This window comes from Atractosteus spatula, chromosome 1, assembly GCF_055471065.1.
Source record: "Atractosteus spatula isolate fAtrSpa1 chromosome 1, fAtrSpa1.hap1, whole genome shotgun sequence".
In the NCBI taxonomy this organism is placed as follows: domain Eukaryota; kingdom Metazoa; phylum Chordata; class Actinopteri; order Semionotiformes; family Lepisosteidae; genus Atractosteus; species Atractosteus spatula.
In genome coordinates, this window is record NC_142706.1 from 51,946,618 (window position 1) to 51,971,371 (window position 24,754).

A 24,754-nucleotide genomic window follows, 5' to 3' on the forward strand; every position below is an offset into this window, starting at 1 on the left:
TTTTGGATTTTTTATTGTGGGAAGAAGCTGAGACTACTTTTAAATTAGTAGTACAATCTGCTGTCCTTTTTTAGTAACAAAAAGGGGGCTGAAGTAGAAAATATTGTCGTTTTGTCACCACTCCTACCCAGGGTTAAAATGCTAATATTTATAACAATACTTCATCAATGGCATTGGGGATTTTTTATGCATTTACCCAGAAATATTTCTTATAGGTACCTTAATATTGTGAGGAGAAGTGAAGGAACATGGGATAATTATTAATGAATACTGTAAATCAAGGGACAAACACTAGAACTCTTGCACTGACCATCCCACAACTTCCTCCTGCTTCAAGTAGTTTGCATATTTAGTATATTTAGTATACCTGTATATTTAAGAGATTCTGATCTTTATAGGATTCCAAAAAAATAACCATTTCATTTAATTTCACTTGAATTCCAGGGTCGTGCCATTAAAAAAAAGGAAATAAACTTGAAAAGATAGGAGCAACGTCCATAAACCATGAAAACATACAAAACAAACAAGAGGAAATAGGAAAGGAAACACTGGAGATCCTGAAGCTGTTTTGTGTAATCCATGCTAATGGACACTCACTGACAAAAGATGTCTCTCCTAAGTATCCTCTGCGTTTCAAGGTAATGTCCAGAAATTTGGAGTCCTCATCCACCAGGTAGAACTCCCTCTCCAAAGAAATCCAAGCCCAGTTGAGTCGGAATGGCTGGTTCTTCAGCTTGTTACCCCCTGTATGGTGAAACAGAAACTCATGGGAAAACATCCAGAGATCTTTTACAACATGAGGATGACCAATTTTCAAAGGGCACACTGGTTGTTTTCACGCATTGAGACACTTTTTTTCAATTTAGTTTTTATGCATTTTATAATTCATTAAACAATATAACATGGAAATATATAGAAGAAGATACATTTTTATATGGCCTTAATTTAGGTCGATACTACAGTATGTACAGGACTGTGTGTACACCAGCACACTAATAAAGAAAGCGCGACCACCGAAACCCTGTTTTTTCTTCTTTTTACTTTTCAGCATTACCGTTAACCTCTACTTGATCCATTGCATCTTGGATGCAGTTTCTTAGTTGAACCTCTTCACTAGTGGATCCCAGTCCTGTACCTGAGGGAATGCTGACTACTGGAGCTCTAAATCTCCAGTCTGATTGATGACTTTAATTGATCTGCTACTTGTTTAGACTTTTGGTCAACATGTTTGTGCTCGCAGCCCTGAATTTCCAAAATACCAAACTTTCTGGGTATGGTTTCTGTCAACTTTAAGCAGCCTCTCCTCAACTTGGTTTCCTTAATTTTTAACTAAACAGCTCTTAATAAGTGATCATGGATGGGAGTGACCTTGTATTACACTCCAACAGATTTTATTTTTCTTCTGCAGGGGTCCAAGTGGTTACATTTCATGCAACACTACTTTAAGAAAGCAGTTAAAAAAACCCCAGAAACTGGTACAACGTGGATATCAGTTACAAATCCCATGTGTCCTTTTAAGAGCTGAAAGCAAATTTAAAAACATATCTTAAATAGAAAAGTGCTCTATGTAATGTTTGACCCTTTAATTTGCCCCTGCTGGGATTTGATCGCAGCTGCCTACAGGTTCAAATTCATATATAGCGCTGCTCCCTAGACAGCAGACAACTCTGCTAGGCCAAAAAAACAGGCCACACATATCTAAAGTGAGTAAACTGTTATAACACATTTTCTTATCCCACTCAAACAGTACATTTTTTAGAACACATCTGATCTCACACAATGATTTTTAACACAACAAACCTTTTCTCGCAGCATCAACAGACTTGCTTTTGTTTGCTTTTCAGAATTGATTGTTTAGTGAAGCTGAAAGAGCAATTACGTTACTTGCCATTGGAAATACAAATTTCTTGTTTCTTTTTTGAGTTTTGGTTTTGAAGTTCTTACACTCTAAATAAAGGAAGAAAACATAGACAAAACAAAAAAAGGCAAGATGATATAGGTGTTGATTTCTGGGCATTTTCAAAGACAAACTATTCAAACCGTACAAGGTTTAATTTCCTTGTATTAAGCACCACCCAGGCAGTCATGGGCCATGTCTGGATGTTTTAATTGTAACTCTTTTCACCTCTGAACCGGAGAATGAGTTCCAGACTAGATGGAAAGAGACTTGAGCTGAGACTTAATGAGTCACATGCTGAAAGAGTTAGGTGGTCTGAGTTTTCTTTAAAAAAAAAGCCTGCTACATTACCGTACAGCACTAATAGATCTTAATTCCTGAGCGTTAGTTGTGAGAGGCCTGATGATTAAGAGTGTGAGGGGTGGCTCTAATGGAGGCAGTGGCTGGGACAGCACAGCCCAGAGAAGTTACAGGTGTCATACTGCTGTCACAAGCCCAGACTGCCTCAGCAGCTTGAGGGCAGGGCTCTGTGCAGGCTCAATTAACTCTGTGACCCAGAAATGTGGCTGCGTCACCTGGGACCCCAGGAAACTGAACAGCAAGAGGCCCTGGTGATAATCTGCTCACCAAGTTTTTCAAATACTAGCTGGAGTCCCTGTAAATAGGAATGAGACAGAAAACCACTAGTTCTTTTCTGCTAAAACTAGACTGAACCCACTGCTGGGGTATTCCTGAACAGTATCTATATACTGCATATAATTGTTCCGAAAAATACAGATTTATATTTTTTTACCTATTTGTAAATATTCATTTTTAAAATGAATGATTAAATTAAGAAAACTGAGAACAAATTCTCATTTATTAAGATGATTGGGTTAAGAGGTTGACATCATTATTGTACATAAAATTAAGCTGTGAAAAGAAAGAACACATAAATAAGGTGTAAATAACATAACATGATGTGGCAATCATAAAAAGGGCAACTATCAGGCAGACATTGTTTAATCATATATAACTGAAAAGGTGGATACTTTCAGCTTGTGTTCCCAAACAGTAGCTGCTCTTAAGAGGTTAAATTTGATAAAACTACTATATATTAATTTGCAAGATGGCACTGAGTAGTGCAATAAATTGTGGTAGATAGGAAGTTATGTCCTCAAATATCTGCAGATTAACTTTAATCAGGCAAGCAATTTTTCCAAAATGCTGAGAGGACCAATCAATCAAACTCTAAAAGATAAATATACTGCAGTAAGGCAACATTCACGTTTAGTGAACTCTTGGTTTAGCATTTGATGTCTAAAACCAGAACTGAATTTAATTTAAGACATCAGTTTTAAATTATTTATCAATAAAGAGCACTTTGGAGTGATATTCAGTTAAAGAGATAAGAGATAAGAATAGAAGAACACACAGTAAGAAAGGTGACAAATTAAAGGAGGCCATTCAGTCAGTCTGGCCCATTTGGTAGTTAGTAGCTTATTGACCCAAGGATCTCATCCAGTCATTTCTTGAAGGAAGCCAAGGTATCGACCACACTGCTGAGTAGTTTGTTCCATACTCCCACTGCCCTTTGGGTAAAGAAATACAGCCCTTTCTCAGTTTTAAATGCACTTTCAGATAGTTTCCACTTGTGTCCTCTGGTTCATGTTTCCCTGTACACTTTGAAGAATTTCATTGCATTGACTTTGTCAATGCCTTTGATGATCTTAGTTATTTTTATCAAGTCCCCTCACAGTCATTTCTGTTCAAGACTAAAAAGGTTCAGTTCATTCATCCATGTCAGCATAACAGCACAGATCAAGGTCAGAGCATAGATACAGAGCTTTCCTATTTACTATCACTAATTTTTGTGTGTTATAAAATCACAAGACAGCTGTTAGAGCTACTCTGAACAAGTCTGCCACCGTACTATCACATGCCTGTCCAGTTGCTTCAGCATTATATGTCCTGATATTCTTGACACTGTCAATTCCAGCACTAAAGAACAAGACTAATTGAGATCATTTCAGGTCTTTTCCTATAGCAAAATGACTTCATTCCAGTTTGACAGCACAAGTGCACCCTGACCTTTCTTGCATTTGCCTCTAAATCAGTATGACTTTGAGAATGTTGCCAGGAGAAAGGCCAAACTGATTGGCTTTGCACCAGTAGCTACCAGGACTGGCTGTGCTGGGATTTCCTGACTGCACAGGAGCACAGAACCTGAAGGAAAGAGGAATGCTGGGAGATGTGAAAAGTGTGTAACTCTGTGTCTTCCAGAACTTGAAGAAAGAGGGGTCATAACAGGGAAAAGGCATTTCTGCTGTGTCCTTGAGTGGTGTACTTCATTCAGATTGATGAGGAAAAATGCTCTTTAAGAGTACAGAAGCAAGTTGCTTTAGATAAAAGTGTCAGGCAAACTGATCTAAAATTCTAAAATGTAGTTTAGAAGGATCCTTTTGATAAAACGTATTCAAATATGACATGATTTGTTAATTTCAAAGAAACAAAACCAATTCATTGATAGAAAAACGTTCTGTAGAAAGCAAAAATACACTCTTTTTAATATCTCTTCCCCATTGGCACATCTTTTTAGTATTTGCCTGAGGACTTCTGTGCTTTAAGAGTATAGGCGATAAAAAAGCCCAGAGCATACATGTATACATTTTCAATAGCAGCTATTTTTTGTAACCATATTTACTTTCCAAAATCAGGATATGAACAAATTCTGGATTGTAAATTGACAAATAAATTATAAAATTTTATAAAGTAATTGGTCTTTACAGAAAGCTAACACCCAACGAATGGCATTTTGATTCTGCATATCATATATTGCAATGAAAGTGAGAAAATAGAATATTAACACATGTTTTAGCAACAGTAAATAAAATTTAGTCAGTGATAAACTAAAAAGATAGAGTGTTCTGAAATGTAAATGCCTAGAAGCCTTACTTTCTCTTAATAGAAACTACCTGCATATTAACATGCGTTTAAAAAGTGAGTAGAAGTATGAATTAAATCCACACACTTTGAATTAATCCTATTAATTGCTAAAATGAGGACAATTACCTGTTCATTATCAGACCTTAAGTGAGTGCGTTGTTCTTCACATGGAAATTCTGTTTAGTGAACATTTAATATCCTCTCAGCCATGACAGACTCCACAACAAAGGCATGATCCAAAATTATTTGTAATTGCTAGTGGCAGATAAATTTAGGAAATTAATATTTACATATATAATATTTAATGAGATGAACGTATACATTCATTGACTGAATGGATCACTAGTTTGTCTTTTTCTGAGCAATAAAGAATATAAAAGCTAAAATCACAGCTGTCAAATCTATCAAAAAACATTGTCTCTTATGTTATGTAGTTTTGATGTTTCCTATAAAAGCTACATCTGAATCCTGTGCTTTTAACGTAAATGTAGCTGTTCCTTTTGAAACTTTTTTTGAAATCATAGCTACTGATTCAGGAGTGATGCACAAAAAAAGATTCAACATAATTCCGTTATTTATTTAGTTTTGCAAGAACTACCTATCATTTACACAGTAGCTCACATTGATACTCTTTTCCAATCACACATTTTGAAAAAAGTTCTAGTTTAGTGTGGACTGTCAATGGACACTATCAGCCAGCATCCTGTTCATTCTGTTCATATGAGGCAGAAATAAAACCACCCTGCTGTGTGGATAAAAAGAATGTAAATATTCTTAAAACTGTCATGGGATATTTCCTTTGGCCCATATTTAAACATACAGCCTAATAATATCTAAGACATAACATGGTCAAGCTACACTTACCTAAACTGGATAACCATAGATCTGATTTGAAATGGATTTTCTAATACATTTCCTCAACTGCATAAGTTACTTTCACAGTCTCTGCATGTCTGCTTGAGTTCTGTAGTACAACGTCTACTTTTAACTCAGTAAAGTTCATAATTACGCAATGGCAGAGTCTACAGCCTGTTCAACTGAACAGGCCCCATTTACCAAGCGATCTGAAGTAATGAAGTTGAATTTGAAAAAAGACATCTCAAAGCTTTCAGAGAAAATCCAGATGGAACATTTTTTTCTCTGTGATTTCAGCTCCTCATACTAATGAAATTGTTTTTTGGTCTCTCTTTCTGGAACCTTTTCAGAAAAAATGAAAAAATAAAAACTTGCAGTGAACCACTTTGTACAGCGTGCAACAAATGATTTCTTCTGTGAAAAAAAAAACATAAACACATAAAAAAGGTGACAAAGGAGGCAAGGCAATTTGGCTTTGAATAGGCCCCTTCAATCACCTGCTGAAAACACAAACTTTCACATGGAAATCCAATGACAATTATATTGCTCTTCATTTTTTAGTTTTTAAAGTTAACTTTTATGTTAACTTTAATGAAGTTGAATTCTATCCACACACTCTCAATTTTACCCTAAAATGAGAACAGGTACAGTAATAGCTACAAGTCCAATCTTGAGTGCGTATTTTGTTCTACACATTGAACCTCTGTATCGTGAACATTTAATTTCCTCTCAGCCGTGACAACCACAACAACAAATTCATGATCCAGAACGATTTGTAGTAGCCGGTGGCCGGAAATATTGGGGAAACTACATCTAACTATGAGCTGACTCATAACTCATAGTTATTTCCAGGTAACCACCATTTATGGCATTCATTTCTCAGTTTACATATTAATTAAATTCATTAATCCCCACTTTGGCTTTCCTTGAGTAACTGATAGCTTTAATCATGAATAGAAAAGCCCATCCACCCTCACTCCCTTTCCCTCAACACTTCTTTGTGGACGTTGAATTGAGTGTTAGCTATATAAGCATAGAGATGGTGGGCTTTCTACCACTATGAGGGGCGGAGCGGTGGCACTGTGGCTAAGGATCTGCGCCTGTGGCTGGAAGGTTCCCGCGGCCAGCAGAGGAATCCTACTCCGTTGGGCCCCTGAGCAAGACCCTTAACCCCAACTGCTCCAGGGGCCCTGTACAATGGCTGACCCTGCGCTCTGACCCCAAGCTTCTCTCTCTGTGTGTCTGTGTCTTGGAGAGCAAGCTGGGGTATGCGAAAAGATGAATTCCTAATGCAGGAAATTGTATATGGCTAATAAAGTGATCTTATCTTACTATGGCTGTCACCCACTTTCTTCTCCTTGCTCTAAATTCAGGTCTGCCCTACAAGCACAGAGCAGTAAGCCTAACTGAACATCTAACCATGAAGGAGCTCATATTCCTAACAGCTATGTCTAAAAATACAAGAAGCATCTGTCATGTTTGTCTTTGCCAGCCCAAATTATTTAGGAGGTAATAAGCACAGTTGATTTATATGATCTTTGTCATCTGTTAAAGAGTCAACAGATGATGAATTGAAGCAGTAGGGTACCAGCAGTGGTACCAATACATATTTTAGAGTAAAACCTTTTTGTTTTCAATTTAGAATGTGTTGATGCAAACACAGCATCAAGGTAAAGACTTTAAGTTCATTAGTCTTTTTGTGGCTCCATTTACTTACAGTACAATGTCCATAGTAATGTATGTTTGCTTAAATTGTGAACAACCCATTGCAGTGATTTAGAAACTGGCAATTCTGAGAATTAATATTAATATAAATGAATATTAATTCATAACGATGCGCAAACAAAAAATGATCATGAATTTGAAATCAAATGAAAATCAATAAATTAGTTAATTCTTATGAAACAAAGATCATAAGAAAAGTTACAAACAAGAGGCTGGTACATCAAGAGGCCTCAAGCCTGTTTTGTGGCTAGTAGCCATTCATTCCAAGGTTGTCATGCAGCATCTTAAAAAGGCAAGGGTCTTGACAATATCTAGGTAGCCTGTTCCACAGTCCAATAACCTTTTATGTAAAGAAGTGCCTGTTGTTGTCACTTTTAAATGTACTGTTGTGTAATTTCTAGTTGTTACCTTTGGTTTTCTTATTTCACTGCTGTTTTAGAAGAAACCTGTGTCATACCTTTAAGTATTTTGAATACTTTAACCATGTCCCCTTGCATTCTTCTCTGTCAAAGACTGAAAAGGTTCAGTTCCCTCATCCTGGACATTTCTTTAAGCCTGGACTGTACTGGACTGGACTGAATCAAATGTATCTGATTGTTTTTATCTTGATTAAGTCTAGAAAAGCGATATCGGTATATTTCTTTAATATGGTGACAAAAACTGTACACAACAAACTAAATTGGGTTACTAGTGCATGGTACAATTTCAAAGCAACATTCTATGTCTTAACTTTATATTTCAACTAGATAATCTTCTAGATTCTTTTTATAAAGTGGCTTCAGGCAACAAAATGTTTAAAAGCACTTTAAAAAAAATTGAGCATAAAACAAATAAAACAATGCAAAGAAATTAAATATAAGATTATATACAGTAATAAATGAAAAACAGATCAAGCAGTAAAAAACAGGGTATACGATGAGGCTCTCAGTGATCAGTGTAGATCACCGACATTTTGGAGGGACCTTTATCCCTTATATTCTTCCAGCACATTTTAGGTGCAAAACAAGACAAGGTGTGGTCACTAAAGGATTGCCTTTTAGCTATACGAATGTACCGCAGAACAGGCCTGAGGCTAGTTGTCAAAGACTGTGGACATTGTACAGTGAGTATAGATCACTGACATAATTTGAAGCTAGACCATTCAGAGCCATAAATGTTAGCAGCAGAGTTTTGAATTTAACACTGGGAGACGATCAAACTAATGTTGAAAAGAGAATATGTTTGCACCTTTTATTTTTAGTCAAAAGCTGGGACAACGATATGTAAACATCTGGCAACTTTTCAAGGCCATTTTAAACGGTAATGAGAAAAAAGCCTTGTATAGTCTATTTAAGAAAATGCAAAAGTGTGCATTTAATAAAACTAAAAGAAAAAATAAAAGAAAATAAATCAAAAGTGAGTTCTTGGCATTGCTCTGGGAGATACAAAAAAGGATATGTGCGACATGACAGGTGAAAGAGTAGTGTCTTAGTGAGCACTATTGAAACTGCTCTTCAAAAGCAGGTAAGGGCCACAAATAACAACAATAATTGTTGCATCTGTACAAAGCCAGAACTCATTTCCAACAATGAGCCATTTACAATCTTCACTTTGGACCTCTTAAGTATACAGCTGTATTTGTTTTATCCCCTTGTATTTTTTATATTTGGGTTGTAGGCATTTTACTTTGTAGTTCAGGTGGGTAGCTGTGTCAGCATGCGTAGGCTGCAAAGGAACAAGTAATAGGTTTATTCCATGCTGAAAAAAAGAAGAAAGAGAACACAACGTTTCGGCCGTGGAGCCTTCTTCAGGTGTGAAGACACCTGAAGAAGGCTCCACGGCCGAAACGTTGTGTTCTCTTTCTTCTTTTTTTCAGCATGGAATAAACCTATTACTTGTTCCTTTGCATTTTACTTTGTATGTGTGTTTTGGGGGCCATGATGTTGTGGTTTCCGGCACTGTGAAGAAAAAGATGTAAGCTGTATGGCTAAGTTCAAAGTTCTTGGGCAGAGGGCCCACTGTGTAGCAGACGTCAAGTATTGTTAACTGGAAACAGGGAGGACGGGGCCATCAAAGGAACACAGCTCTGACAAAGAGCTTCCTCTGTTTAAGAATCTGGGGTAGTCAAAAAGCTTTAGGTTTCATTAGTGTCATCCTCTCCTGTCTGAGGGATGGATAATAGCATTTCATTGTTCCGGGTACTGATCACAGAAAAAATAGGTTTAGTGAGACAAAGTTAATCTGATATCTGTCCACTTCTGAAGCACATGTTTCTGAAACACTTATACAAAAGATGCATTTAATTATTAGGGATTATGTGTCAAAAAGAACGTGAAGCTGAATAAAGAAAAAAATATTTGGCGGGCTGTTCATGCAAACTACAGTAAAACGTGATGCCTGGCACAATGAGAAAAAGTAGAGACAAAAGTGACACTGCTGAACCCAAAAAACCTATTGAAAATGACCATTTCAGAACACACTTCTGGAAAGATTGTCTAGTTTAGAATTAGGTTTGAAGTATTATCACATTTTATTTTTCTTTGTGCTGAGAAAAGGTCACTTTAAATCTCACTGTAAATTTTCACCAAAGAGGAATACAAATTTAAACTTAAAATATCAAAAGCAAATGAAAAAAATAGAATATTTATTTACTTCACTTCACATTATTCTAATTAACTGCAATCTATCTGTTTATATTTTCTCCTTTGTGAGTTTCTGCTAACTGTTAACTATTTGGTTGACTATCTTAGCAACAAAATGACATTAAGTGTAGCTGCAAAGTTAACTTGAGAGTATTGGTACAGTAAAACAATGGCAAACTATTTTTTACATTTGCATACTTTTTTTGCCTGCTTAGTTTCATGATTCTTTATTTTTTTCACATTTTTATAGAGATAGCATTATAAAAGATTTGGTTTAGGCTCTGTACTTATTTGAGTTTCTAAACTATTGTAGTTTTATCTTTAATAGTGTACTAAAACCAACCAACAGCATGAATTTAAACTTAGCACAATGCAAATCATGAATTTAGTAATCTGACAAAATGTTATGCATATCTGCAGTTAGAAAATGAGTAGAAGAAAGTATTTCACAACCTTTTTTGTACGAAATGTATTCATTGCACAAATCTCAAAGTCTCAGAATACCAAAGCTGATAAGGTGATGAAAAGTTTTCCTTTTTTATTTTGGAAACCTGATACTCTAATGTGTAACTAAACAGTTGCATTGTGATGTACATGTGGAGTCACCTAAAGAAAATATTTAGTTATGTGTTCATCAGTTCTAAAGAACAGTCTAAATCATTCCTACTTTACTACAAACCCAGACTGTTGTGGGGAAATGAAAAAGATACTGACACCCGGAATATTGGCTTGACTGTGAAACTGTCCCAGTTTCTGTCAACATACTGTACATGTATGAAACAAAACAGCAAACAAATATTACCTTTCAAGACTAATGAATGTGTTTAACTGTGGTAGGTTGCAAGAAATGATGCATCAGGAGCTCATTGTTATTACAATGCAATGCCCTCAAAAGTTTGAGTGTGATTATCTGACCTGCTTCAGTCTTCTGAGGGGGTTTATTGAATAGTTTAATGACGCTCTGTGAGTGGCAGGTGTGGCTTGGCAAAGGCTCCTTTCACAAAGACAATGAAGGTCAATTTAATCTGCTGGTTGCCAGTTTGTGCTCAGTGCGTAGGAACATTTGGCATTGAATCACTTTCTTTAAATCTAGACCCACACCAGAATTCCGAAGCCCCCTGAATGACAGCTGTACCTTTCCCAAGAAAAGCCCCTCTTTAACTTCTTTGTTCTTCTGAGTGCGAGCCATCGAAAGGACAGCAGGGATTGTGAGTGTCTATCTGGGTGGCCCAAGAAGCAAAAACAGGTGCCATGGCGATGGGTTCCATTCAAAAGTGTTATGGAATGTTTTTATTTCATGCCTTTGAAGGACATGAAAGACTACATGTCTTTTCTCGTGCCTTCCTTCTGTTCGGAAAAGATTTGCTCCCCATCTTCTAACCGTGAAGTAATTCAAACAGAAACAATTTTTTAACAAGTCCTTAAAAACCCTGAAAAAGGGTTTATGCCCTTTTCCTGTTTCATGTATCCTTTGCCCAACTCTATTACACAGAGCTCCAGAGGAGGAGCTTCGCTGAATCAAAGGGGGGAGTCACGCATATAGCAATCTGTATGGACAGAGGATGTTCCTGTGCACACCAGTCACTGGAGTGCTGCAGCATTTTTACAGGACAATCTGTAGAACACAGTTTTTTTGTGGATCAGATGCCAATACAGTATCTACCGAGTATGCATAGATTAAGGCAATCGTAACACATTAGTTCCCATAAGGAAGCTAAACACAAAAACTATTAAACTAAAAATACAGATTATTTCAACAATACCATAAAACCTACTTGGTCCACCTAAATGTCTTTTGGAAAGAGAATTTTAAAACGGAATTGAAAATACCAGGTGTGCCCTGTTCCCTGAAAACCCAGGCAATGCCCCGAGAGAACTGTAGGAGTTCAGAAGAGGAGGTGCCCACCTGGCTGGAGGGAATGAATCTGATAGCAAGAGTTTGCAGGACCTACAAAAAGTATGTTGCGAGCAACAGGAACTGTATTAGCCTACCAGCAATCAAGGCAGCTTTGCTGTTTGTACTCTGGGACAGCAAAAGCTCTCAAAGGTCCCGGGGGCAAAGCAGTTTAATCTCCCCGTGGTTGTTGTGGACTTGTACAACTGAGCTGAGCAGAGGACGAAACTGAGGAGCAGAAAATAGGTGGATAACAAATGGACATTCCCACTTCAAATAAATACTAAAAGAGAAAAAACAGTGACTTGGCAAAGTTCAAATTGCATATTTATGGAAGCAATAATGCTAAGAAAACAGGAAGCAAGCATATGTGGGTGAATTGGGAGCACATAATTGATGTTCAAGTTGTTCCTTTGTTGGCAGTTTAATACAATTTCAGGAATAGACACTGAACCTAACAGAAATTAAAAACTGGGTTAAAATAGTGCATGTCATTATCACAAGCTGTATGTGATGCTGCCACTGAATCACGTAGTAATAGGATATGAAATACTAATATTTATCCTCTCTGTTGAAGGTTGAAGGAAGGATATTACTTAAAATACCATTTACATTAGTTCTTGGAATGTCAACCTCTAAGTTATATATGATACTTTCATTGCTTAAAGAATTAACTGTACTGTATGTATTATTTTTAGTTAGACAATATTAAAAAAAATTCTAATGTTGTTACTTGATTTATTCTAAGAGGTTGAATATGTGGGCCAATATGTCAAGTAAGCAAGTCCTACATTTTTCTGGACTATTTCCAGACTCCCCAGGATGCAACAGCCCTTAAAATTACTTGCACAGTTGCTGGTCTTGGATAAGTAACTTTACTGTCTACAGATCGAGGAAATTTACCAATGTCTTTTTTATAGCCTAACAAGAGGTTTGCCAAGATTCAACAGATGACATACTGTACACACTAGCATTTCAATTGAGACATCAACATATTTACATTTCGTGTCTTGAAATGATGCACACCTTTTCTGTTATGTGCAGACAAACATTAAACTGTTAAATGTACAAAAGTTTAGTCAACTTTACACGTTTTTAATTCAATAACAAAAAACCAAACGCTACATTCCATAAATTGGTCCGGTAATTCTTAAGTATAACAATGGTAGAAGGATTTTACAGGTTAGATTGTAGACCCACCGAAGAGTATAAAATTGAGTACTAAGATCCGAAAATTTAATACGCATCATATTTGTCACTAGGCGAGTACACACCATGATAGTATCCCATCAGCCAGTGATGGCAGTCTTCACTTAAAGCTTTAGTCATTATCTGAGAGCAGCAATGTCATTTTGTAGAGGGTGAGGGGGGTAAAGTGCTTTCTTTGTAGACCAATTAAAAAAGCTAAGAGCAAGTGCTGTGTGCTCTTTGGGAAAGGAAGGAAACAAAAATTTATAAGGGGATGAAAAGTCTGATGGCAGCTGCCTGCCATGTCAAAAAGCATGTGTATGTAGCCTGTGGCAGCAACTAAAAACTGAGCCACCATTATGTCACGGGCCAGCCAGGAATGGAAACTTAGTGGGAAATTTTGGGTTGGCAAACATCTGTTTGGAAAACATAGCAGGGTGGATGACAGAAGGAGAATAATATGATGTCCAAACATAGGCCACAATCTAAATATCTTCAAAATGCTCTTGTACTTTTTCTTATAAGAAAATTAAACAGAACTTGAATACACAAGATCACTTTATGGGCCATATACAATTTCTTATATCAGCAATTTGTCTTTTTGCATACCCCAACTTGCTCTCCATGAGACACACAAACAGGGAAAGAAGCTTGGGGTCAGAGCACAGGGTCAGCCGTTTACACGGCACTCCTGGAGCATTTGGGGTTAAGGGCTTTGCTCAGGGGCCCAATGGAGTAGGATTCCTCTGCAGGCTGCAGGATACAAACTGGCAACCTTCCAGCCACAGGCACAGATCCTTAGCCACAGAGCCACCGCACCACCCAACATGCTTCTAATAACCATACTAACAATGTGCCTCTAAACTGCCATAGAAGAGCCTTTAGGACTATTAATTGTAAGAAATACACATTACCTAGTAATATTGCCCTGTTATCCAGATGTTGAGAAAACATACACATTGCTCCAGCTCAGGAAGATGAACAGAAGCTCCCAGGCTTTAGGTGACAGTCTGCAAACAGCACAAGCTGAACCAACACCAGCTTCGAAGCCTTTGCGCATATCTCAAAATGTATCTCAGGGTCCCCAAAATCCCATGCCCTATGGCCAGCTGGCCCCTCCCGGTTGCTCACTTTCTAAAAAACCCTTGGGGTAGAAGAAGACTCCCCCAACAGGAAGGATTTTTTTGTGGTGAGCTACTCCGAGCTCATTAAGGCTATTGGCAAAGTGCTTTGCTGCACCCATCCAGCTACTGAACATTTCCTCATGTTAGTGTACTCCTGATTTTCTATTCTTTACAAGATAGGTAATTTGCATTAATTACTTAAATGGGGACATCTGGTGCATTAAAAAAACAAACAAAAACTATACCAACTATTCCAAACTAGTGTTTGGAACATAATAGGTCATTTCATATTCACGGTATCCACCAAAACATCTCCATAGTTGCACACTACAGCACTGAAAGTCATCCAGGAGAGTTGCATGTGTCTGCAAGGACAACAGTACCAGTGCTGGTACAACTGAACCACAACTTTATTACATCCCTCAGGAGGCTGCGCAGAGAAGACTGAGTTCTCCTTGAAGGAGAAGATTGTTTGGAGCATGTAATATTACAGTATGTATAATACTTTGTGACATTCTGCAAAGTTTATGTTTGATTTTTGGATCAGGCATAATTGTATTCCCCCTATAAACACACCAGAGAAAAGATTTTAGTAAAATAGAAAAACAAAGCACCACAAATCTTCCAATGTGGAACACAATGCAGTACTGATGGGCCATGTTGCTCTTACAAAATCATTTGACTAAGAAAAGTTAAATTCTAAAAAATTACTACTTAAGTTTCCCTTAACAGGAAACCTCAGGACTTTTAGGCAAAAGTACACAGCTTACAAGAAAGTCCAAGGGACTCCCTGTTTGATGATCTGGTATTAATATCTACGCTCATTTGTTCACCTTATCGCTATGTACTGTAAATTTACTCCTGACTGTTTTGAGTTCGCCCACATTGCAGGAAGAGTGATCACTTCAGCAGGTCGCAAGTCATAAGCTGATGAGCATTCTGGGCCATTTAAAACACCCTCCACTCATTATGGCTCACTGTGTGTTGCGTTGCCTCTGAGAAATTTGGATGTATAGCGACTGCTATAAACGGCCTGAAGAGAAACGATCCTTAGGGAGCAGCAGGAGCAGCCTCAGTGACAGCTCCCTGAGTGGCAAAGAAGTGCTTTGCCATCTGGGGATGATAAGAATAACCTGAGCCCATTTATCATGGCCTTCATGCACCCCAGTCCAATAAATCTTCACATTGTCAGGGAAGGCAGATATCTAGGTGGAAACGTACGCACAGTCACAGCGAGGGACTGCCACTGCAGGCAAGGCGCAGCAGCAGAGGACAGTAAATCCTCTGCCTGCCGCTGACATGGCTGAAGGGTAAGATCCATAACACGGCAAGGAACCGGTCAAGTACACAGAGTGTCTGTGTCTCTCTCTCTCTCTGTCAAAAAAGAAAGTGCCCCACTTCCAGCTTGAGTCAAAGCAGAACACGGTTTTAAACCCTAACTTGCATGCAGGTGAGAAGAAGTGCCGATAAAAAAAACAAGAGTTTTTTCAATACGTTGCTTCTGCTGTGGATGGATGATTGGTAGCTTTTCCTCAAATATCATTTTACCCAGGGTTGCTGTGACAACTTGGCCTGCTTTCTTAGTGTCTTCAAAGTATTACTGCAGATGTAATTATTATTTCATGGTCAATGCAAGTTTTATTTCTTACTTCTGGGACAGGTTTTATAATTAATGCTAGTAAACATCTAAAGTTTTGGTATGAAAAAAACAGATGGGTAAGAGGAGGACTTCCCTACTATTGTATTGTGTTTTTCACTCACCCAGGGCTGGCTGAGAAGTAGTGTAACTATAAACCAAAAGGACTTATGTTTCTTCGATATTCCTATATTATCTAAATAAATCTGAGATTTAACAGTTTCTCAAGAATATAGTTGTAGATTTACTGAAGCAAGCTTGTATACAAATTGATTTATTTTCATGTAAAGGATTACCGCAAACTTTAAATTTTTAAAAAACTCTTCTACAAGCAAAATCTGTCTTCATATCTTATACTCTACTCTATATCAGGTTGTTGTCCTCATAAATTGTACATCTTTTGAAAAATAAGGTTAGAATTATTTGTGGGCTGAAATCCCCTCAGTGGTAGAGCAGCATATCTATCTTTGCCTCGTTTTAGTTACATTTTATATTAATCCCCTTCAGCCTGTCTCTTTTGCATATTACTGCACAGGATAATGTTGATTATCCTGTATGAATTGTTTCAGGGGTTAACACTGCAATTTACCATAGTATATCTAGGAACATAATGGCCAACCTCCATGGTTTTGTCCTCTTTATTTAAAAAATTTAGTTTAGATGCAGATTTAAACAGCATTCCATGAATTCAATTTTTAGCACAAATCACACAGCTATTCCAAAAAGAGAGGAATTCCCTCTTCCTGACCTCAGCTTCTAGACATTATACTTGGCTATTTCCCAGGATTCTAGGGATAATTGTTTACTCTTACTATGAACCTCAGATCTTAAGCTACTTCAGTCAGATCTCATGTTAAAGCAATGTCAGTTTCTGGTCTTATCATGGGTGGCCATCTCATAAAATAATCAGCTTACTTTTGAAACATTAAGCCCTTAGCTACGTGGATTTTTAATGACTAACAAAAAAAAGACTTTTCAGAACACAACAGCAAACTCTTGAAACTTAAGACTGCCTGTGGTGTGGCTTCGCAAGTAAAGACACTGTATAGTAATGTTATACCAAACAATTGTGTGATAAAAATAAGTACAACCCTTTTACTCCATAATAATACATTTTTGAAGTGAGATGGGGATGACAGACTTTGAACACTGCCAAATATAATGCAGAATAATTTGCATGGAAATCTTACTTAACACATACAGGGTTGCTGTTCACATAAATATCTATTCTGCACACTAACCTAAAGTGCTTAGGTTATCAGGCAATCTCTGATTGTCTTGTATATTGTATGAGCACCGCCTCTTTTGAAACAAGATCTTTTTGAAGTCTGGATTAGTTCTCTCACACCTGTCCCCTATATCCGTCTCTAATGTAGGGTTTCCCTTTTCCAAAAGTGCTCTGCATGGTTCTTGGCCAAGGATTCTCTTGAAGGCAGAGAGAAGTCTGTGATTGGGCTAGCCCGAAGTGTTTAAAATCCTTTAATAAACTCAATCTAGCAGACTGCTTCAACAGTGAGCTAGCACCTGAGGACAACTGGGAACTAGGAGAGAGTACAAATCAGAAAGCAGCTCTTTACATGAAGGGCTGTGGGGGTGTGGAACATATCGCTGAGCCATGCGATAAAGCCAGTTCCCAAAGATCTTTTAAGAAAAACCTGGATAAGACCCTTGAAACAAACTACTAGAAATTAAAGGAGCAAAGTGAAAGGCCTTCACCTGTTTGACACCTTTTGTATGTTCTCAGGACGCGTGTAAAATTTTGCCCCTGCTTCGTCTGTCTTAAAGAAGCTGGATATGTGTTTATGTCAGGACAAGTGGCTCGTGGGGGGAAACCTAGTGGTTTTTAACTTTATAACAAACAAAATGAAGAGTAAACTGTCACACAAAAAAATCAATCAAGTGGGATTATCATAAACCACAAAGGTTTACAGAAGCTTTTCCAAAAGTACAAAGACCTATTTTTAACTATTGTGAAAACCGAAATCTTAAATTACAGTTTCAGTCAGTTTTTTCTTTCAATGTAATGAAAACCAGATTGAGACAATTATTTATTCCCTTTCCTTATCCGTACTATGAACTACAGCTCAGATGGACCCTGAACTGGATCCAGGTTTCTTCTGCTTCACGTTCTGTGCAACTGCACTTTTGTCAGTGACAGGAACAAGAAAGTACTTTGAGGCCAAACCTAAGTAAAACACTATGTTTTACAAATGTGTTTTAAACTTTAAATATTAGTGAGTTATTTGGTCAAACAAAATTTGAGAAATAAAAAGTCACTCAAAAAGAAAGTACAGTGAATATTAAGCATTTTGAAGCAGACGAAGGAATGGATGAGACAGCACCATATTGTAAATGTCAGCATTTAGTCCACTTTGTCTTGTCTTGTTCTGCAGTTTGTATAAACAAAACATCTACAAAATGTAGTTGCATTATTGGCAGGCTTAGAATGCAACTGCATGCTTTCATCCCTTGAATACACCCTTGTATACACATGGGAGAAACACAGGGTAATTTAAGACGTACACATACTGTAGGATGAGGCACACGTCACTGCTGAGCTCACATGTGGTTTTACAGCTAGACAATGGCAATCGGAAATGTGATCAATCCAAACTTGCTCCTAAGGTATAGTGAATTATTGTGTTGTGGCACACCATTTGGCAAAAAATTACCTAACCCGAAGTTTATGCATAACTCTTATGTAATCTTAATCTTATACAATAGCTCTAAATATAAATATTGGAGTCCCATAGGAAAAAACAACAGTAGAAGTAACACAAACTAATTACTTACAACACGGCTTTCTAATTCATTTTAGGTTATGTACAGTTCTAGCTGAAGTATGCTTCTGCTATTTAGTATCCATTTGTTTTTTTTCCTTGGTATTTTTATGCTTGAGAGGTCTTTTGCTACGCCATGTCACAGGCACTTCAAGTATCATGTTGGCACGCAGTTAAAATAAAAAGGTAAGAGCTGTACTGCTTTCAATACAATCCATGGAATATTATAATAAGACAAAACACTCTTTCCCAGTTTCAGGAAGGATGGAAATAATTCTGAAGCACTTATATACTTTTTTAAACTTACTGTGTGATTGACTGAAGTTGATAATGAAATAGAGCCAACACATAATGGGAAAAATGGTAAAAGCAAGCATACAAAAGGCAGAGCTCATAGTTTTATAAAAACAAGACATAAGTCTTTTTCTCATTTGCATTTCTATGGCCCAGCAGCCATAATATCCTTTAATCTGTGATTAAAGGCACATTCTCTACAGTGAAGGATACAAAAAGAGAAGGCTTTAAAGGCTTCACAAGCTTCATGGTTTGATTGGCCCCTGGCTGTGGTCACCATCTTGATGGACAAGGATATATACTATCTACACACTTGTAAAGGAAGAATTTATGAGGTCAGCTTTTAAGTGCTGGTATTTTAACCAGGTGACTCTTAAAGTCCTGGCTGCATTATTCTCTCTACAGACCTGCTTAATGAGATTTTTTAAATTTGAGATGAACCAACAGTGAACCATGATCTAATTCACTGAAACCATTATTGCCCTTTGTATTTTAATTTAAGGGCTCGTTAATGCTCTAAAATCTTGCAAACTGCATGTTATAAAAGCCTCAATAGTACTGCGGAGTGGAAGAACTTCAAGTTATACAAATGGCCTCTGCACACTGTTTCCATCATTTACCCAATAAATTTAAACAGTACAAAAAAAATTAAGGCTAAACACTACCAACCGTGCATGTGTCCAATACTTGTGAGACAAAGTATATCATAAAAGATATCTATGTCATGCTGAAATCAGCAAAACATTTGTCATAATAAAACTGTTATATGTTATACTAATATATCAGAGATAACATCAAGATAGGAAAAGCAGCAGATTCCACAGTTTTCATTGCCTCCTTTCATTGACCTGACCCCAAAGAGTACTGACCTTATTTACAGCTTTAGGACAAGATTAGCATTATCATGAAACCTGTTTCTTTAAAAAGAAAGCTATTACTTCAGGCACTGAAACCCTTACCAGGGTGAAAAAGTAAAGCTCACAGTTATCCACATAAAACAGAGAGGTTCCCCTAAAGAGCAAGGCTCTGGAATTCCTCTTTTCACATCCCTGTTTTACAGATGTCAGAGTTACAGGCAATGTACTGTAATTATGGACAGAGGAATAAGAGCACTTATGATGAAACAGGAATTATACAAGGCAGAGATAATAACTTCCACGGGAAACATCCAACACTTTAATTAAACTAATTCCTCTTTTACGAGAAGTACTTAAAGAAAGTTCTTTGACAAATTAAAAATACTCATACTGAGCAGCTTTTTGATCATAGAGCTATTCTCTTAGGGAACAACAATTCAAGAAATGCACTACAGATCTTCATTTGGGGATTTTTCTTGTCTTTCAGCACCCGTGTACAAGTCCTGACACTTACCAAATACCGGTATCAGTGGCGAAATAAAATAATGCTCCCAACATAATGGTGTCCCATTCCAGAGTGCCTGACCTGTGTCATCAATCAGCACTTCAGGCAGAACAGCCCAAACATGTGGTTACAGAAAACAGGGAAAACCACCTGCCTCTGGCAGCCCAACAGAAGACCAAAATCCCATTTAGGTTGATTAAGATAAGGACCCCTAGAAGAATCTAACCTGTCGTTGTACTATAATGGTTTCTTACCCAGGTGTCTTATTTTAGCAAAGTGTTTACCACGTTTATCATGGTAACATGTCATCATTCCTGTATATTTCATCCATAAAGATTCCAGCCCATTCTAAGGGTCGTTTTTTATTTAGAATCACTAGCTGTAATTGTTTTTTATCTTGCACTAGGGAGAATGAGGAAGTGGAGGAAGACTCTTCTGACCCGTTCCTTCTTTTACAAGTGGCAGGTTGTGTGTCAAGGCCCAGCACCGATTGGGAGGTGACAAGCATCTTTCCCTCAGAGCGCTGCACACCCGCCTTCACCCAGGAGGCCGCAGGGGGTTGCTGTATTTGTCAAGAGCCAAGAGGCCATTGCACGACTATTCCCAACCTACCTGATGCCGCTCAGCCAGCTGTGTGCCCCCACTTGGGTCATTTCGGTGACAGTCAAATAATGACATGTCTCAGGCTCGAACCCCTGCCTTTACTGCTTGAGCCACTCAGTCTGTTTATGACAATCCACACACTGCCAAAATATTCAGCCTTCTAATTAATGCTAAAGCCATCAGCTCTTTTCCCAACATTTGTTCATTCAACTTCAGAATTCTTCCAGTTTAATCCATCCACTTCCCCCATGTTTCTCAATGAAAAGGACACCTAGGCTGAGCTGGCCTTGTCCCCCTGCCCCCGGGCTGTTTTCGCTAAGGTTGTCAGCATTCAGAACAACTTCCCTCCAGCCCTACCCTCTTGCCACAGCAGGCTGAGGCTCTGTATCTCTTGCAGATGTTGCCCTTTGTTTGCATTGTTCCTCCGTGTCAGCCTGTGATTGAGATCTCGCCATCTGCCCAGATGCAAGGTCTGGATTTGAAACGCAGCCAGTATTTTGACTGGAAGTGTCTCAGTTAGGACCTCAGACTTCTGTTCATGTGTGAAAAACGTTTCAGTGATGGTGCAGAGGGTAAGGTTTGGATTTGTGTGCTTACCTATAGATACAGCTTATATTTCTTTCAATCTGGATCATAAAACATTGGATTTCAGGCTTGTATTTTAGAAGGGTGGGCAACCTTATAAAAGAGCTCAAGTGTGAGGTGTCTGCAGACTTTAAAACACCTGATTCAGACCTGGGAAACACAGCCGATCCAACTGCTTAACCCCTTTCCAGTTCTATTATATAATGAAAGGTTAGGGTGGACTGAATACCAAAAACAAACCTTGCACTCCAGGACTAGTGCTGCCTGCACCTGCAAGCTACACCTCAGGAAAATGCACATACCTAATTTATTGCCAGCCAGATGACTTGGATTTAGTACATTTATTCTGGTGTGTGGAATGTTAGTAGGGCTTTGGTCAAGTGTTTTGTTTTTGTGATCTTTGACTTGCCTGCTACATTAACAAGCTTCCTGGAGCTAATCGAAATTGCTGTTACTTTTCCTGACAGGTACATGACATTCAGCTTGGAAGCCTGTTAATGTCCCGAAGCAGCTGCTCCAATCATTTAATCTGGGTCCCTTTGCAAGTTGAAATGTCATTTCCTGCACGTCACCTGATTAGTATGAGCTGTTATGAAGTGCTGCAAACGTCAGGCATGCCATGGAAAAACTATGCTTTACATATTGTATGTATGCTTATGTAAGCAATATACTGTATATACAGGTGGGTAGCTGTATACTGTATACCTCTATACTGTATATACAGTATAAGTATATTGCAAATTAGTCTTAGCCAAGACATATATCTGTGCGTGTGTGTGGGGTTTATGAGGGATGTACAGTATGTGGGTGTGCAAATTTAGTGTTTCAACATACAACATCAACTCCTCACACAATCCATCAAATTCCTGTATCATCCTGTTGCAAAGCATTTCTGGACCTCTAAGAATTATTACTATTCCCAAAGGTTGCAGCCTATGTTTAACCTTTCTGTTTATTTCTACTCAAAAGGTGCTGTCAAACCTGCAAACCACAGGCAGGTGCAGTTTCTCTGACACTGACAGTGGACCAAGAGTGATAGCAATCATTCACAGAATACGAAAACCTGATGAAATCAGACCCTCCAAAGAACCAAACACATGCTTCTTGCAAACTGCTGAACAGAATATTTTTGGAACCATTGATAACACAGCAAAATCGTCCTTGTAAAGAGAAAGGTAGCACACATATTCCTTTCAGTTTGCCTTCTCAGATGAATAGAAGCCATGATGGAGTCACACAAACAGGTAACTGCAGCTGACAATTCTTTGACCTGCCTTGCAGCTCAGATTGAGCACCAGAAGACACTGGGCTCCTGTTCAGCTTCTTTCGTTCAGCACTATCGGGGAAGTTTCTTTTATTGCCTGTCTTAGCTTTCACTGTAGATTACTCCACTGGCTCATAAAAGGCCTGTTCCTTCCAGCTGTAATGTAGCCAGGGTGACAAAATGCCAGCCCGGCGGTATGTCCTCTTCATTCTTTCCAACGCATAGAAGGCATTTGCCCCATTCAGACAGCATTGCCATCAATTTCATGGCTTCTAGGCCCGTTTTATTTGTAAAATCTGTCACAGGTCTGCCCTTAATAACTTAAATTACTGTTTGAAATCTTTCCACACAAAAACTGGCTCATTTCAAGATAACTTTATTAGTTGTCATATTAAACTAGTACTTTCACTTAAATATTTACATAGCCTGTGTTCATCTTACATGCTCTCACTTTTCTCTATTAAAATATGATGCAGGATCCGAAAATTGTGCTTGATCTTCCCAACATTTTCACTTATTTTCACTGATTCAGGCTTAATCTTTCATTTTGTGGAACTCGTTATGTTTTTACATTCATTGATGTTCCTTCAATAAATACTGTACCTATAAATCAAGATTTAAAAGCTTATTTCAATGGTCTATTGGTTTAAACACAATTGACAAAGACAAAAGATTGTACTTATTTGTTTTCTGAATCTGATGTTTATCTATCCTCTTTTACCTTTCTGTACTTCCTTTTTATTTGTTTAAATAGGATTTGTTTTCATGGTCACATGACACTGGTCTCTATTCTGCATGCTGTTTTGTGCATCTGTGTCATGTTGTTGTTAGCACTGCTATTCCAGAGCTCCAGTGCCCTGTGTTCGATTCCAGCTGGCTGCACCTGTCTGTGTGGAGTATGCACGCTCTCCCTGTGCATTTTTGTTGCGCAGGTAAGGTTTGACTACTCTTTGACGACCCTGGACTATTTGCAGAGGAAGGCAGCCAGGCTCCTAACTCTTCACTTGTACACAAAGAGAAAACCTATGATGCTTCTCTCCCTCACAGCCAGTTCTCAGAAATAGTTTAAAGAAATAACCATGTGAGAAATAATGATCCCATTTATGATTTTTAGCTTAATTTAAATGATTAAATATTTTCATTTAAAGGAGGAGGATGCATTTAATGAATTGATATTAATAAAAAGTAAATACAATATAAGAATACCACAAATTACATGAAATAGCTGGAAGAGGTATTGTTGGGATACATATTTATTCAGGGTTGGTTCTATTCAGTTGGTTTTCTAACTACCTGTGACAACAGCAGAATACCCCCAAAACATTTTGGAGCAAGAGACATACCTCTGTTTAACTTCTTTCTACCAGCAAACGTATCTTCATGCAATTTACAGAAAGCCCTCTTCCCTGTTTGCTGACCTCTAGATTTCAGCAAACTTGCTCTTACATGTTGGTGTAGAGAAAAAAGCCTGTCAGTCAATCAGCAGTCGCATTCTGTTGCTTTTATTGTTATGGCCTAATCCTTCAGACAGCCAGTCTTTTACAACCCCTAATACCAAACATATGTGGGCTCTGTTAATTCCTCTTTGGACAAGGCTAGACTTTGGCCAGATGTACTATGTTTTTAGACTAACATTGCACTGGGTTCGGATTCTTTTAATGCTATCCCTTAAAATGGGTTTGCAAACAGTGGAATTGTTCTGTTAATTGGGGTTGCTATTTTCTTTTCCTGTGCACATTATAGTGTCTTCTCCTCATTATAGGTCAGTCTCCTCTCAGTAATCATTGGGAAAAGACAAACAGGGTAAGAAAGTTTAGCATTATTGGACTGCAATTAATTAAAAAGCACTCCTACCCTTTATAAAGAACACTAGAACATTTTTATCATGTTTAATTATGTGGGAATCCACACAGACCATTTCAACAACCTGGCACTTCTGATTTATGTAACATACAGACAAGAGTTGTTTTTAAAATATGCTAAACATCTATAAGACTACCT

The 24,754-nt window shown here is 37.9% G+C and overlaps 1 protein-coding gene across 1 annotated transcript in view; it reads right to left on the reverse strand.

Annotated features, from left to right (window-relative positions):
• frem3 (Fras1 related extracellular matrix 3) overlaps nucleotides 1–24,754 on the reverse strand; it is a 65,657-nt gene that overhangs the window by 32,209 nt on the left and 8,694 nt on the right. Inside the window, exon 3 of the mRNA XM_088912071.1 lies at nucleotides 598–744. Coding sequence (XP_088768197.1) covers nucleotides 598–744 — 147 coding nt within the window. The remainder of the gene's footprint in view (nucleotides 1–597; nucleotides 745–24,754) is intronic.